Genomic DNA, 17506 nt, shown 5'->3' on the forward strand with positions numbered 1-17506 from the left:
ACAATATAGGTGACCTCGTTGTTTATCGCCATTTTGACAGAAATCATTCGCGGATAAAATATTATAAATCTTTTATGCATTTTAACGAATACAAAGTAAATATTGTACACCATGGAACGAATTAAGCTGTACATAAGGTATTGTATTCATAAATTTTGGGGTAGGAAATATCCATAAAAGTTATAGGTAGTATAAAAATCATAGGCATGGACGTACACAGTCAATCGTCATAGGAGTGTACACAGTTGATCATTGATCGACTGTGTACTGCTTTTAATAATGAACTAATTAATAGTGAATTATTGTATGGTTTTTCCGAACTTAATGACGGTGAATTTGTCATTGTAAAATTTGACTTGATGAAAATGATGAAAACAGACAAGAAGAAAATTGTTCATTATATCGGCAAATTAACAGAGAGAGATGGTGAACTAATGATTGTGTTTTTAAAAAGAGAAAAGTCTACAGCATTCCAGTTTATAATCTCAAATGAAGAACCGTATGAAATTGATAAAAATGACATTGTTTGTAAGCTTCCAAAACCAGTTTGTCATGGTGGAACTGCCCGGGCCTCAAGGCATTTAATATTTCCTGTTGATCTGTCAGTCATTGAAAATCTGTCCTAGTTTGTGGCCTTTGAAGGGAAACTTTCACTTAAAAACATTATTTCTTCTAGTACTAGTTTAGTATTACCAACTAGTTCAGTAAAACTGTTAATATTTATTCATTTCTTTATTTTAGATTAGTATAATGAGAAGAATTGTAGAAAAACTTATATCTACATAAGGACATTTTACTAGAAGAATTTACATTATAACAGTTTTCTAAATCAGTATTAAATTACTAATTTCTGTATGTTTTTAAATTCTTATCAACACTTAATTAAATGCTTGGCAAACTTAAAATTGTATATTTGTAGTAGTGATCGGATGTGTACTTACATGTGATCGGATGTGTACACTGGTTGTACACAATCGATCGTTTTCAGTAGGCCATTTTGAACTCCATTTTGCTCAAAACCATTTCAATTAGATAAATGCACTAGGTAGAATTTGAAGTTTTAATAATAAAGCCATAAAACAAATATTTAGAGAAGATGCTATCTCTTAAACATTTTAAGTTATAGCCATTTTTGTAAAAAGTGATCGACTGTGCGCTCCTTCCCCCTACAGCTGAATTCGTTCGATGGTGTACAATATTTACTTTGTATTCGTTAAAATGCATAAAAGATTTATAATATTTTATCCGCGAATGATTTCTGTCAAAATGGCGATAAACAACGAGGTCACTTATATTGTCGTCCGCGTGGTACATTATATTTTACAAAATAAGAGTGCGTTCGAAAACAAACGTTCCGATTGACTGTGTACACGATCGACTGGGCACGCCTTCCCCCTACGTCTAAAATTATAAGTCCGATTAATTAAATTTAATTTATGAAATGAAATTTTCCTTTAACCTCAAGGACGATTTCGCATCAAACAAGGAAACAGTAAAAATAGGACCGACGAAAGCTGGCAACAAGATATTGAAAAGGTTTTTCGAATTTCGTAAGTTAATAAAATTTGATTTTATGATTAATAATTTTTCAGATCCAAATGTTATCAAACCCTATGCGAAAATATGCTGGAAAACAGTATCTACAACATATTAATGGAGGCGTATTACGGCCAATTCAACTTGACCGCAAGACCGAGATTGGTGGCTTTGCCACCAAAATTTAATTCAAAAAGATGAATGAATGAATGGAAAACGTGAATTTACTTTTTCGTGCAATGCACGTCTATTGAATGTAAAAACTAAATAAAAATGACAAGAAACACATTTTTGAATTTGTTTATCGAATCAATTCAATAAGGTACAAGTTAACAAGTTTAACAAATTTAACAAGCAACACGCAATTAAATGAAACTATTTTACGACAGTCAGACTTGATCACTTTCATCAAACTGTTTGATGAGCTTTTTGAGGTACGTTAATTTTTGGTGATAATAGTTCCACTTGTTTCGCTCTAAAACGTGCTGCTCATTGTCCAGCAATGCGGCATGCTCAACCAATATTCTTTCGAAAGTATTCTGTATTATTGCAAAAGTTGTAATGATGAAGAATTTAAGCATGAGTTTAATAATTTCATTACCTTGTAATCCACTGAGTCAACTGTTTCAAGCCTCAGTGTGTCGAGTAGACTGTTAATGTTGACCAGTCTTTGCTGGATTGATTGGTGAAGATTTATATATTCTTCATAACTTTCGTTAAAAATTATTTTGTACTTGTTTCTCGTTTGTTTACTGTCTATTGCGGGATATAGCCTAGAAAATAATTTAACGCTATCAAAAAACGAAGAAAATATTTAGACAAAACTTACCTTGATAAATTGTCATCAAATTGTGACGTGGGATCTGAAAATTATAAACTATTTCAAATTATTTCGGTAGCAGAAAAAATTATTTGAAAATAATTCGTCGGTCCTCTTTTTACTGTTCACATTTCATTGACTTGGGACCACAAAGTTATAACACTGAGCGTGCACGGTCAGAGCCAAATTTGGGTAGGGAGGGCACAAAAGAGCCCGGACATAAAACATGAGCTGCTTCAATGGTCAACAACACTGGTTTTAATTTTAATAGAAAATCATCCATTTAAGAAAAATAAAAAAACTTGACAACTTTTTGAAATAAGCAATTATTGACATCGACGCTAAAAATGACAACCATTGCAACAACTAGGGACTTCCACTAAATAAAAAAATTCAAGGAGTTTTAAGAAAAATATAAAAAATATCGGCAGATTAGAAGATCTTCCAAAACATTTTTAATGATACCCATTCTTGATGGCAGCGAATATTCACGTGTTTTTAAGATATTAAATGGTCATTAAATATTAAACTAAATGGTCACTCATTTAAATAGCAATATTGCTAAATAACTAGAATAGTGTTATACTACTTTGTGAGGAACTGTCTGTGAGGGTGGGTTTCTTCAAGGCGTGAGCTACCCTGTTCTTCTTTGGTAGGCTGGGATAGCTCTCCGAATCAACTTCAAATTGATTGTCAGATTTCTAAAATAATTATAATTACTACCATCATCATTACTATTATAATCGAAAAATATAGCCGAAAAGTTTGTTTATTCTGACAAGTTGTTGAGAAAATTAGTTATTATATTAATTTCCATAGCACAATTTAATCGTACATTATTGTTGGCAACAAAATCTGCTGCTGCTTCCTTACAATATCTTCTATTTATGCACTCGTCAGAAGTCATTCTATTGAGAAACGTGAGGTAACTAGTAAGCAGCTTCTGTTCTCATTTTTAAATGGTTCTTGTTATACAATATTGTTGGAAACCGAGTACACCTCTCACAAACATCTTGGACCAAACCTAACCTAGGTCGATTCTTTGGTAAATTTCACTTTTATCATATCATTGCATGATTTCTCCACGGTGAAAATCCTATTTTAAGATGTTTACGACATTTTACAACATTAATGAACTTTGTACTGATTTTGTGTTGGCTGTTCTAGTTAAGCTGGACAATTAAAATAGCGATACGAGTATTTAATTAATCAACTGGGCAAGAATACTGAAAGTCAATGAATGTACAAGATGAAGTTATAATAAGAAATTGCTGATTTGTTCCAAAAAAAATAAACAATAATTGCCAGCCGAAATTGAAATTTTTGGAGAGGCCGGAGTCGGATTTTTTCACCAGACTCCGGATGATGTTATTAATTTTTAAAAACATTTCAATTTTTGAATTTTTTTTAAGATCGTGTTTTTCCAAAACATTTGTGTAACGAGTGCAATCATCTTCAATACTGAAAATAATTGCAAATACAATGCTTTTTTAAATATGTTTTCAGACATAAAAATAAAGTAATTTTACTAAGAAAAACAATTACATTGACTGATTTTAAAGGTTTTTTGAAGTATTTTTTATGTATTAGTGATAATAAGGTGAAGTTATGATGTCTGAGTTGAAAAATTTTTCTGGGAATCGAAACCCGGAGTTGGGAGTCGGAATTTTTTAAAGTTGGAGTCGAATATTTTAATAGGACTTCGACAGTCTGAATAAAACAAGAAAACATTTCTGAAGTAACTAACATTTAAAAAGGAGGGACTATCCTTAGATGTTTGCGGGGATGAGATGGAATGGCTCGCACCAACCAGAGCCCGTTTCCTGTTATTTTAAAGAGCAATTATAATTCATTTGCCAAATAATTTAAAAGTATATTTTATATTCTTTTCAAAATTTATCAACATTTGCATCGAAGTCAGATTATATTTCAATCAATTTCCCACAAGATAGAAAGCATAGAGAAGTTGCATTTCTCCAAAAGCTTCCTATCCTGATAGGGAATTTGCGTGGATTAGCTCCAAATACATGACCGTCGATCATTTGTGAAGTTAAAAATGGATTCTAGCCCCACTCGAGCTCGTTGAATGCCTCAACATTTCGCTGTTCGCTGCAACAGAACGATGTCAACAATGGTCTCGCATGTTCGCTTAGTGTTATAGCACTTGATATTAATATTTTAATAGCAGAACCTAAATAGTTTCATTTGTTGGCAATAATGAGTAAGGAATATGGCTTCTGCTTCGGTAAACTGTAAAATACGATCGATGCTAAGTCGCTGAGTTCATCCAATTTATATATGGAAAGTTACAAGGAGATAATTAATACGACGATGTCACCGAGTAGTAGTCCACAGTGGCGTAACAAGGGGGGGCAGAGAGGGACAGTTGTCCCCGGGCGCAGGGCTGGGGGGGCACAATATCAGTGACCAAAATATCAGTGACCAAAAAGGTTTTTTTATTATTATTTTGCTTTACATAGCAATTTCTGTGTCTGTCCTTTAGAACAGGTCAGTCACAGTGCAGTTAAAAGCTTGTATAGATTATGCTCTATAGTCTATAGTATAGTATCTTTGTGGTATAGCTGCATTGGGTTAGTCAGTACGGCTGCCTACAAATACCTGCTATTACCAGTGATGGGCATAGTTTATTAAAATAGTTGCAAACTAATAGTTTAACTACTTTTTTTTAGTTTCCTTCCTAGTTTAACTAAAAAAAAATAGTTTAGTTAAAACGATAGTTTAACTAAAATATTTTAGTTGCTAACTAAATAGTTTAACTAAAATCTTTTATCCATGTCTTGACTTATGGTTAAGTTATCAGGTATGTTGACATAAATTTTGATAAGAGGGAGGTTGTAATAAGAGTCATTTCTTGGCTACATCGAAATTCATGGAAAAGATGCAGCCTCGATTGAAGATGTTATCGTAAAAAGATTGGAATCTGACAACATCCCGTTACAAAATTGTAGATCTCAATGCTATGACAATGCAGCTGTTATGTCGGGGCATTTATCTGGAGTTCAGCAAAGAATTTGCACAAAAAATAACAAGGCATTGTTTGTGAATTGTGACAATCACAGCTTAAACTTGTCAGGGGTGCATGCTGCAAGTCAAGATCCAATTGTAGTTACTTTTTTTGGCACCATTGAAAAAATTTATCTATTCTTTTCAAGATCAACCCATCGATGGGAAAAACTTAAAGAAGCAGTGACCATCACAGTCAAACGTGAATCAGAAACACGATGGAGTGCTAGAGCAGAATGTGTTAAAGCAATTCATGATGGACTTGATAACATAGTCAGTCTACTGGAAAAAATGTCTGAAGATACAACTGAAACACAAGAAACTAGAGGCGATGCTGTAATTCTGCTACAAAGTATTCTTAGTTTCAACTTCTTAGTTTTCCTTCCTTTCTGGCATGACATACTCAAAAAAATCGACCGTGTTCAGAAAAGACTTCAAGATCCAACAATGAATTTCCATGAAGCGTCTTTGGATATTGAATCTCTGCACATGGATATTACAAGAATTCGTGAAGACATATGCAATGATTCAGTGCTAAAAGCAAAGGAAAAATGTGAGCTATGGGGTGTGGCTGTAGAAAGTAGAATCAGGCGACGGAGAAGGATGCCTGGAGAACTTGCCCGAGATGCAGGACTTTCGGCAGAAGAAGAAATTGTTCGTATCATGAAGAGTATTTTAGATCGACTCGAACAGGAGATGACAACAAGGTTTACTCGTCTCAAAGATCTGAACTTCGAATTCGGATTCTTACTTGATGTAGACAAACTTTTGAATGACAAAGATCTTAACAGTCTCCGTCAGCATTGCATTGACTTTGGAAATTTTTATGACTCGGATGTTGAAGGAATTGAGTTATTAAATGAAATATGTGACTGCAGAATGCTCCTTGAGACCCGCCAGGATACTGCACCCAAGACTCCTACAGAACTCTTGTCATTCATTATTAGTTACGGAGAAGATGTTTTTCCAAATTTGCGTGTTGCTCTACAAATCCTTCTTACTATAGCTGTCTCGATTGCCAGCTGTGAGCGATCCTTCAGTAAATTAAAAATAATTCTTTCCTATCTTCGAGCATCCATGGGACAAGATAGACTCAGCGATCTGGCCCTAATGAGTGTGGAGAGGGAAGTTCTTGAACAGATTGATTTTGATGATATAATTAACCAGTTTGCTGCAGTAAAAGCAAGAAAAATAAATTTTCTTTAAAATTCTGCTCATTTCCTAACCACAATTTCTAGACAATACTTAGCTGTTGTTTTGTTTTTAAATTTAATAATTTTTATTTCACACTTCTGACTCAGCGGACAATAAAAATACAGAATTATAAAAACTACTTGAAAGAATCTAATTATATACATCAATCATAATCATTTTTTTTTAAATCATAATCATTTTTTTTGCCAAATAAATGATTAAATGATAATCATTAATATTTTGTATTACAATATAATAGTTAAGAACTGAGAAAGAATAATACAATTATGGTGTAAGGTGCAATATGCATATAGAAACATGAATACACTGAAATGCATTGTATATAGGCGTCACGGAGTGTAGCCTACTTCAAATACTGAGTACGACAGTTATATTTTATATAGTTTGACAGATTTTATGTAGGGGGCGCAAATTTTTTGTTTTGTCCCCGGGCGCAGAAGACCCTAGCTACACCACTGGTAGTCCAATTAGGAGGTGCGTACAGACGTTTGAAATCATTTACTGGCGATATGTACACGGCACACTTCATACAGATGGATGGAGATGTTGAGAATGAAGTTTGAAAGAACAATACGAGCCGTGAGAGGTGGCTGGTTGGAGAGATTGGTTGAAATTAAAGATGTCCAGGGAAAAGTGCAAATTTACGTTAAGTTCAAAATTTTGAAACTGGGCTCAAAATAAACAAAAATACAATGGTAACAACAGCAACAACAATAATAATAATAATAATAGTTATTAAAAATGTTGATAAATAAATCAATACAATATTAATTAAGGAATCATCAGCTCACCCAATTGGCTGCGATCGACTGTTAACTCGAGATGGAAAGTTTGCATCTGGCAAATCTGATGCATCACTTTTTCTCAATTCAATACTATCTTTCTTTGTGTGATTCTTTATAGTGTTGCTAATGAACGATGTTTTACTCGACTGATTAAATGTCGAAGAATGCTTTGCCTTGAAGCGCGTCATATTTCTTTCATGGCTTTTAAGCTTTATCTCTTTGACGCTAGCGAATGGAGAGCAATTAATGTTATAAAATCAGCATTATATATTTCATATTAAATTAAAATTTCCAAATCTTTAACAAAAATTTTTGTTCGAATGTTTAAAATGTTTATAAATAAGTAATTAAATTGTTCACTCAAAAGATTTTACAATTAAATTGCCCTTTCGAAATGTTTCATAAAATCAAGAGGCATGAAATTTTTTCTTGTATTAGATGGAACCAAATGTTTAATAAGAAAGTCAAATGATGCAAATATTTTATAATGTTTAACAATTTATCCTTTATTATGCAAGTCTGACAAACATGGAGCGACTTGCGAATCGTATATCTGGTTATTATGTTTTATCTGCACTGCACGAAGTACATCGTATATAATTGCAAGGACAATAATTATTCCAAATGAAATAAGAAGGGTAATAAGGGGCAATCAATTTAACGATGCCATCGGGTCCAACAAGAAAGTGCGCTCGTTATAGAGACATAATGAAGAGGCAAAATGAACGATTACTCGAACATTTAGAGATAACAAATGCAAGTACAAAGTAGTTTTTTTTATTATATACTGCTTTCTTTTAATACTTATATGTTACAAACTTAGTTATTTTATTTTTACTTAATGTTACTAATACTTTTTACAATTATCTATCATGTTTCTAACTTGCGTGCTATTATGCTACTCTGCATTTGACAGAGTTCGAGCTACAGAATTTTAAATAATGCCGCTGCAAAACTTCACATCTGAATGAACTCTCTCACTTCTTGCATTCAATGACTCTCATTAAATAAACTAGAGAAACATTGATTAATAGCAGCCAATAAAATTATCTAAGAAGAAACAATTTGAAATCGAGAATATCTTCGATAAGAAGCTAAAATTATGAAGCATTAACAAAATCGATTATAAAATGTAAACAAATTTGATCAGAAAACGCACCAGTTTTTTTTAGATTCCGATTCAGCGATAGACATCTTCTCAAGCGTGCTTTGGTAGACGTCATCGGAAGCGTGAACCGTTATCTTGTGCTGGATGGAACCGATGTTTTGAATTGACGGAGATCTAAGGTGAATTACAATGATCAGGTTTACCACCAAAAAATATATCTGGAAAATCTGTTCAAGTTATTGGTAGTCAAATATTTTTCACTTATCTTTAAATAAAATTTTATGTTGCCACGTGATGACTTTGAATCGAACTTTAGTTATCTTCAGCAACATCCCAAATCGTATAGTTCCATTAGTTCCACTCAAGACATAATTCCAACAGCATGCCAAATTGTATTTTTTTAATAATGAAAATTAGCCACTACCTATTATAGAGCTTTTAATTTGTGTGCTAGCAGATATTTACATACAACCAAAAACAATTGTTAATGAACAATTAAATTTTGAAACAAACCAATTAAATAAAATATTTCAAGTTTAACAAGAAATGTTTAAAGTGCTAGAAACTTTCATCTCACTTGGCTGTTTGTACCAGACATTCGGTGCTTCCATCTTTCAATTCAGCTACATTGGCAATAGTGAATGAGAAGTTTTTAAAAGAATCATTCCCATCTGATAAATCAGTTGGCACTAAAATAGTCTAAACGTTGAATAATGTTAAATCATGATTATATGCAAATCAGGTGCCTATTTTACACAAATGTACAAACCCCTTGATTCTTGTCGAACTGAATTTTAGAAAAACATTTTATCTGAAAATATTTTGTTTTATTTTATAAGCTATAATAATATACTAAACTCACAATGTTTAAAAAATAAAAATAGTATTACTTTTTTTTGGTTGTATGTTTCAAATGATTTTAAAGCAGAATCAGTGAGTTTAATTTGAAAAACTGAAAGTTCCCCTTTATACTTTTCAAAATTCAAGTTGATTTTTGCGGATGAAGTGTTGAATGAAGACATCTGTAAAAAGAGTATGGTGGAAAATTTAACAAAATACTCTCAAAATAGTTATTTATGACAATTAATATTTAGAAATTTGTTGTATTAATTGATGCCTAACAGAATATGTGTTAGTGTGAAATTGTATTCGCACCTATGACTTTCACATTGTATTAATGTGACATACCAATAGTTATAACTGTTTCCTATATTTTTGATACTTTATAATTTCATTAAAAATTTTATTACGGATGCACTTTTAAACTTAAACTAAGATCGGGAGGGCAAGCCGAGTATCGGGTCAGAAAATGTATTCTTACACTTTACAAGTCTGCCCATTTGAACCTAACAAATGCAAATTAGTCTATTAAGGAAATTTTTTCCAACATATTATCTCTTTAGAAAATTTTTCTATTTTTTTATATCTCAAAGTTTATTTTAAAAAATTTATGCTATTGAACATATCATAAATAATACTAGTAACATTTTTAATTTAATAGGAGTCACTGAAACATCATCAGCTTCACTCATTGCACTTCTTTTTTATAAATTTGTATATAACAATAGGTTTGCTAAACATGGCATTGCTGACTTCTGCCGAAAATAAAATGACAATGAATATACAATAAAAATTTATAACATAGACAAATATTCAACTATACCTGTTAATTTTTTCTTAATAAAATTTAAAAACAATGTTATGTAATCTTCATCTTCTCGAGCAAACAAGGCATGTGCTATTTATTGGCGGTCCATGGTGCTCAGCATCTTGAGTGTACAGAAGTATGCCGTGCTTATTGATTTTATATGTTCCATTCATTAGAACGACTTCCCTATGTTTTCGAGCCAACTGTTTCTGAGCATCTGTGCAAAAATAAAACACAAGTGACTGTCTCACTTTTGTCCACTAAAATTTTACTTGTTACTACCTTATACAAATGTTGTTTGTTATTTAGTTTCAAATTGAATTGCTTAGCTTTAACTAATAAAAAATTATCTAAGGTGCACAGATAACCGTGCTAATATGTCCACTTTGAAACAATAGTTTTGAATGAAGCATGAACAAAATTAAAAAAATGAGATTTCGTCGATAGGGCAAAATTTGAATATTTGTGTGGTATGTAGACATCACTGTGAGAGAAACAACCAAAACTCACTCAAACTTCGTGGTTGCAGTGCGATGGCTGCATACACTGGTATCATTGTTCATGTGTTGAAATGAAAAACTACTAAATGGGCCATGGACAGTGTGGATTTAACAGTAGTGCACTTGGGCCTTTATGTAGTTGTTTCATCTTAACACATGAACAATGTACCTGTTCTTTCAATTAGATTACTGTATAAATATGTATGCGCGTGTTATAATAACACTTGATGTAATAAACCTTTCAAAGTTTTTAACCTTATGTCATCAACCTGGGGTGTATCACACCCCAGAGGGTATAAATAACTCTGTATCTCAGATATTTGAACAAATTAAATTATATACCTTTGTGACATCTTATAACCTTCCTTCACCTAGAATATGGCAAAATCTGGCTTAATTCAAATATTTGGTTTTAAGTATGTGAGCGTTTGAAGTGTCTTACGGCATATTTTGTCAACCTGGGGTGTCCTACACCCCAATAGTCTTGAAGTCATCTAAACTAAAATTAGTATTGCAGTAATGAAATAATAATAATAAATGTGAAATAATAATAATAAATGTGAAATAATAATAATAAATGTTATAGCATCAAATTTAATATGCATTATCAATTTTAATTTAAGTTTAATTTTCATCAATTTTTGAAATATAAACATACTTTTCTCATTACATGACAATCATCTAAATTTTGTTTGGTTTATTTTGTCTCTAAAAATTTGTATTGCAAATAAATACTTAATAGAATAGAATAAAAACAAAAATTAATTAATAATAATAAATAATTTAATTTAAAAAAAATTGAACAAGAAGTAAAAATGGCGGACAAGCAAAGTCGATTTAGTCTTGATGCCGTGGTTGCTGCAATATTGCAGTCCGACAGCGAAAGTGATTTCTCGGATACAGATAATTCTTCTGATTTTGAATGTGAAGAAGTGAAACAAGATTCAAATGAGGATTGCAGTAGTGGTACTGAAGAAAAAAGTGATGCAGATTCTGAAACAGGATTCAATTGTGGGCCGCAACCGGTTCGTCGTAAAATGGTAAGGAGCAATTTGCCTCAAGTCATTGCTGCTCAAGTTCTCACAGGTAAAAATGGTCGTATTTGGTCGCAAACTGCAAAACCATTAGCACAAACAGCAGCAGAAAATGTTTTGACTCAAAAACATGGCCTTACTGCTATTGGACAAAGATCCGAAAACTTGCCTGACAGTTTTGCATTATTTATGACTGAAAGAATGATTTTTCTTATAGTGAGAGAGACTAATCACTAATCGTCGAGCAAATAAAAATGTTCGTGAATGGAATGAAGCACATCAAAAAGAAAATATTGAACAACGTGTGTGGGTGGAAACTGACGATGTTGAGGTTAGAGCTTTCATAGGATTGCTTATACATGCCGGTTCGCAGAAATCAGGAAAAGAATATGTTGATGAACTTTGGTCATCTAATAAAATTTTTAGGTCTTGTTATTAATGGTTCTTTATCTTGGCTAGAACACATTAATTATATTTCATGTAAGATATAAAAAAATCTAGGTATTATTTATCGTCTTAGGCTTAGATTTCCTAATTTTACTTTATATTCTAAATATAAAACTAGTTTTCCGATATTTAATTTATTGTGTATCAATTTGGGGTTGTAGTTCAAAGACTCATCTGCATGTTTTGAAATCGTAACAAACTTTTTTTTTGTTAGAATATTATTTAGTTAAAAAATTTCCTCATATCACTTTTCATTAAGAATCTTCAAACATTTGGTCTCTAGAAGACTTGCATGTATTGTATTCATTATGTTTTTTTAATTATTAAAATAAGATTATTGCTCCAATCTTAATGACAATGTAAACAGTTTTATTAATTCAAGACTAAAAATCTTCAGAACAACCCTACTTTTTATTTATCTAAGTCTAGAACAAATTTAATTATTAACACTGTACTCAATGTATCGATGCGTCTTTGGAACTCATTACCTGAGTTAATTAAAGAAAGATGCTTTTATGATAAAGTTAATAAATTTGCCGCTTTTATAAACAAAATGCCAACAAACAACGTAAGTGAAAGCATTAACAAATTATTAAAAGATGAAACTGATCATAAAGAGATAAAAATTGACGGGGTGGTTTTAATTTTATATAAATTTCAAATATATTTTTAAAATGAATTTGATAGGGGTTACAGGAGAATAGGTAATTTCGAACTGAAACATTCAATTAACAAAATAAAATTACATTGACAGTCAATGATTACACACCTATAGAGGATATAATTACTTCTATAAAAAAGCAGAAACGACAATGCTATTGAACGCGACAAGTGTTCAAATATTGCTAAAAAAAATTTTAACTGACACTGCTCTCGTCGTTTCTTGTGATCCGTATTTTCAAGTTTCTTTTAGAAAAAAAATCTAATCACCAATACGATATTTACAGTAAGCGTTAATAAAAACAAGCTAACCTGTTCTTGCCCTTCACGCAAAAACTGCTATCACATTGAAGCAGTGAATAAGTGTCAAGGTTTTCAAAAGAAAATAGCAATTACATTAACTACATTGATTAGGGACAGACAAAAAGAAACAAAAAGCGGCCGCAAAAAACCCCGAATCAAAGATATAATTCCAGACGTGTTGCCTGCAGAAGATTTTATTTTCTGTAATACGGCAACAATCCCTAATAGGTTTTGGGAATTATAGATTTTGACGCAGCTACTATCGGGGTCAAATTTTGCAACACCAATTTAATTAACTTTGAAATAGTAAATAACTAGTGGCTTACCAGAGGTGATAATGATTTATTAATTATTTGAGCAATGCACCTTTACAGAAAAACGGATTCCGCGGGTTACATATGTTTTATTACAATCTTACAGGTATGGTTACAAAAATATGACCAAGTGTTAAAATACATTTTAGAAACAGATGCTCTAAGCAAAGATGTTGTTATGATAGTTGTTTTAAATAAATCGAAAATAGGCACGCACTGGCTTTCAGATGTAATTTCATTATATGAAAAAACTGTAACAATTTTTGATCATTAAGATCTGAAGATATGAGTTTAGTGAACTTTTTATCCATTTTTCTAATATTGTTACAATGTGTTTTTTTGCAATGTCTAAGCAAATAAATTGAAATGAATGAGAATTTTGGTATTCTTCTGATTGTATGCAACAAATGAATCTGTGTGATTGTGGTATGTTTGTTATCGAGTACGCAAAAGCTAATCTAAGAGAAGATGCAAATGTAGACTGTAATGACACTCGAAAATGGAATGAAAGACAGGTACAAAGGAATTTTAACATGGAGATTACGAAAATGATATCAAATTTGTTGTGTGACCTGACAATTTTATGTAAATTCACAATTTCATATTCTCCATTTACAGCTGTGTAATGGAATTGAACCCATTAGGCCTAGTACATGGCAGAATAATATTGCTTACGTCTGCAGAACTGCTTTCCTTACGCCAACAGAATTTCGTCGCTTACGTCAGCAGAATCGTGGCCTGCTTATGTCAGTAATGAAAAATGGTAGAAAAACTAGGAATATTCTAAAAACTTGTATGGGTCTCAAACCAAAACCATCATTTTTTGCCATTAGACTGAACAATGGCTTGATTACTGATGATTTATGATTTATGTTTTAATGGTAAATTTTCTGCAAATGTTGACCATGTATTCTCTAATAATAGTACTCTATTAAATTTTAAACAGTATTGCAATGTTAATGTGACTAATTAATTTTTTTTATTTAATTGTTTGGAATGCGATATATTTGACGAAGCTAACAATTTTAATTACTCTACTTTTTCTGGAGATGATTTAATTTCTAACTTTCTTATAAAATCTACTATATCTAATATTATCTCACCTCTCTGTCACTTAATTAATTTATCTTTCGAGAACGGCTATTTTCATAAATGCTTAAAAACTTCAAAAGTTATGCCTTTATTTAAATCTGGGGACCCTTATGATGTGAATAATTACCGACCTATTTCTATTATTTCAAGTCTATCTAAACTTATTGAAAAAATTGTTTTTCTGAGACGAACTAATTTTTTGAATTCGAATAATTTATTAATTTCTAACCAATATGGATTTTGGGCCAAACATTTTACTGAATTTGCCGTGGCCGATATAGTTAATTCCATTTCTAAAGCTATTGAATCTAAGTCATTTTCAATTGGTGTCTTTCTTGATCTCTCTAAGGCGTTTTATTCTCTTGACCATTCTATTTTATTATATAAATGATCTAAATACGGTATTAGGGGTGTTTCTCTTGATTGGTTTGTTTCTTATTTGAATGAAAGATCTCAATATGTTCATATCAATAACTCTAAATCTACTCCTTCTCTAATCACTACTGGCGTTCCTCAAGGTTCAACAGTTGGTCCTTTACTCTAATATTTTTATAAATGATTTTATTAACTCTTCTAAAACCTTAAAAGATTGGAACTAATATTGTTAACGTTCAACTTTCATTAAATAACACTTGCATTAATATAGTTCAATCAACTAAATTTTTAGGTGTTATTATAACAAGCAATTTATAATGGACTAATCATATTCAAATAATTTCACAAACAGTTACAAAACTTTAGGTGTGATATATCTACTTAGGTCTAAATTTCCTAAACATGTTTTATTTACATTATATTATTCAATTGTTTTGCCATATATTACTTATTGTATATCTATTTGGGGTTTTAGTACAAAGCCAAATATCCATATTTTAAACGTTAGTCAAAACTTTTTTCTTCGTATACTGTTTGGTTTAACTAAATTTGATCACATTAGTAATTTTTATACGTCATCAAAAATTTTGAAAATTTGTCAATCACACATTCTATTTACTTTATTGTTATTTTATAAATTATTTAAATTAAATTACTGCCCTTCATAATCCATCAGTTAAATTATTTATTAAATCATCATTCCATTGTTTCAAGAAACAACCCGGATTTTTACTTACCTAAACCTAGTACAAATTTCATAATTAATTCAGTTTTTCATGTGTCTAGTCGCCTATGTGTCTATCAAAACATCTGGTACTGCAGGTATCCAAACGTTACTACAACTTTGCCGTGAAATCTGGAGAAATTGCTCATGCCGACTGAATGGAACTATAGCATGACAGTCCCGCTATACAAAGGCAAAGGTGATCCATTGAACTGTTCATCATATCGGGGTATACGTCTGTTAGAACACTCCCTGAAAATTGTCGAAAAAATCATTGAGAGAAGATTAACGTCGTGCATCACAATCGGAAATTATCAATTTGGTTTTCTAGCGGGGAAATCAACAATTGATGCAATTCACATCCTTCGGCAACTGCAAGAGAAGTACCTCACAAAGCATCAACAACTATCACATATTTCTGTAGACCTTGAAAAAGCATTTGATCGAGTTCCCCATGAAGCAATCAGGTGGAGTCTACGTCGTCAACTCATTCCAGAATATCTTGTTCGACTTGTGATGGAAATGTATACGAATACTAAGACTCTTGTCAGCACAACGGTTGGAAACACAGATTCATCTGACATCGGCGTTGGAGTTCACCAAGGCTCGATTCTCAGTCCACTGTTATTTATAACTGTGATGGAAGAAATCACAAAACCGATACGCACTGGTGACATTTGGAATCTAGTATATGCTGATGATATAGTTTTAACAGCCACGTCTGAGCAGAATGCAGCACAGATGTTTGAAGATTGGAACACCAGACTCGCCGATCATGGATTCAAAGTCAACATCAGCAAAACCAAAGCAATGAACACTGGTGAACCCATCCAATCCACAGTTACTGGACGATGGCCCTGTTCAGTTTGTAAAGCTGGTGTAGGTAACAATTCAATCAAGTGTCAGCAGTGTAACCAGTGGTGTCACAAACGTTGTTCAAAAATAGTTGGTAATTTATCTAAAGTGTCCAATTTTGTTTGTCCTGCTTGCATCAATCCACAACAACAAATTCAAAATAGCACTGTTTTTGAAGCCATTAAAATAGAGAAAGTCAAATCGTTTCAACATCTAGGGGATGTTCTGGATTGTACTGGAACAGCTGAAGCTGCCGTTCGAGCACGCATACGTGCAGTCTGAAATAAATGGCATCTCCTTGCCTCTATATTGATGCGGCGTGACATCCACTACCACTACCATCAAGACTTTATAAATCTGTGATACGTCCGGTGTTGTTATATGGTGAAGAAACATGGCCAATGACAACCAAACTGGAACAACAACTTCAACGAACCGATATGAAAATGCTCCGATGGATGCAACGAATTAGTCTGAAGGACCACATCAAATCTACCGAAATCCTGCGTCGTGCTGGTTTAGATGATATAAAGGACGAATGCCGGCAACACCGTCTGCGGTGGTTTGGTCATGTCAAACGAAGTGGAAACAGTGCCATAACTTCTCTTGCAGATGTTGAAGTACCTGGCACACGTCCCAAAGGCCGTCCAAAGAAGTCTTGGTCGCAAACAATCGAGCAAGACATGAAAGCTCTAAATTTAAATGAAATGGATACAACTGATCGTCTAATTTGGCGCAAAAAGTTGATGGCAAAGAAAACAACGTCCTACCTCGGGAAACCGGGTCTCTGGACGCAAAACGAAGATTGATTGATTGATTGATGTGTCTAGTCGCCTATTGGATATTTTACCAATGCATGTTAAAAATTTGCCAACGCTAGGATCATTTAAACGCTGTTCATCATTTAATCTTGGAAAATTATATTTCATCGTTTAATAATGATTGAAATTGCTCTGGTCAAACTGTTTATTCTATTTTTATTTTGATATTTTGTTTATTAGAAGTTATTTTACTTTTCTTTTCTCACAAGGTGGCCTAACAAGTGAAAACTTCTGGTCTCCTAGTA

At 32.3% G+C, this 17506-nt stretch overlaps 5 protein-coding genes across 5 annotated transcripts in view; 4 read left to right on the forward strand and 1 right to left on the reverse strand.

Annotated features, from left to right (window-relative positions):
- Nucleotides 1-365: 365 nt before the first annotated feature.
- Nucleotides 366-1737, forward strand: HELRODRAFT_181293 (hypothetical protein; the record flags this gene model as incomplete). The annotated part of the gene is made up of 3 exons (XM_009030527.1): nucleotides 366-545; nucleotides 1466-1536; nucleotides 1593-1737. The coding sequence occupies 3 exons, from the start codon at nucleotides 366-368 to the stop codon at nucleotides 1735-1737; spliced, it is 396 nt and encodes a 131-aa protein (XP_009028775.1).
- Nucleotides 1738-6337: 4600 nt separating this feature from the next.
- On the forward strand, nucleotides 6338-6580 carry HELRODRAFT_153385 (hypothetical protein; the record flags this gene model as incomplete). The annotated part of the gene is made up of 1 exon (XM_009030528.1): nucleotides 6338-6580. A coding segment is annotated over one exon (243 nt), but the record flags the coding sequence as incomplete, so codon positions are not given.
- Nucleotides 6581-6989: 409 nt separating this feature from the next.
- Nucleotides 6990-7568, reverse strand: HELRODRAFT_181294 (hypothetical protein; the record flags this gene model as incomplete). The annotated part of the gene is made up of 2 exons (XM_009030529.1): nucleotides 6990-7185; nucleotides 7387-7568. The coding sequence occupies 2 exons, from the start codon at nucleotides 7566-7568 to the stop codon at nucleotides 6990-6992; spliced, it is 378 nt and encodes a 125-aa protein (XP_009028777.1).
- A 3883-nt stretch (nucleotides 7569-11451) lies between these two features.
- On the forward strand, nucleotides 11452-11907 carry HELRODRAFT_181295 (hypothetical protein; the record flags this gene model as incomplete). The annotated part of the gene is made up of 1 exon (XM_009030530.1): nucleotides 11452-11907. The coding sequence occupies one exon, from the start codon at nucleotides 11452-11454 to the stop codon at nucleotides 11905-11907; it is 456 nt and encodes a 151-aa protein (XP_009028778.1).
- Nucleotides 11908-13801: 1894 nt separating this feature from the next.
- HELRODRAFT_181296 (hypothetical protein) overlaps nucleotides 13802-17506 on the forward strand; it is a gene marked incomplete at both ends in the record, with an annotated part of 5076 nt that continues 1371 nt past the window's right edge. Inside the window, 3 exons of the mRNA XM_009030531.1 lie at nucleotides 13802-13909; nucleotides 14013-14140; nucleotides 14937-15012. Of these exons, the coding sequence (XP_009028779.1) occupies nucleotides 13802-13909; nucleotides 14013-14140; nucleotides 14937-15012 (312 nt within the window). The remainder of the gene's footprint in view (nucleotides 13910-14012; nucleotides 14141-14936; nucleotides 15013-17506) is intronic.

The sequence above is a fragment of the Helobdella robusta genome, assembly GCF_000326865.2.
Source record: "Helobdella robusta unplaced genomic scaffold HELROscaffold_69, whole genome shotgun sequence".
Classification (NCBI taxonomy): domain Eukaryota; kingdom Metazoa; phylum Annelida; class Clitellata; order Rhynchobdellida; family Glossiphoniidae; genus Helobdella; species Helobdella robusta.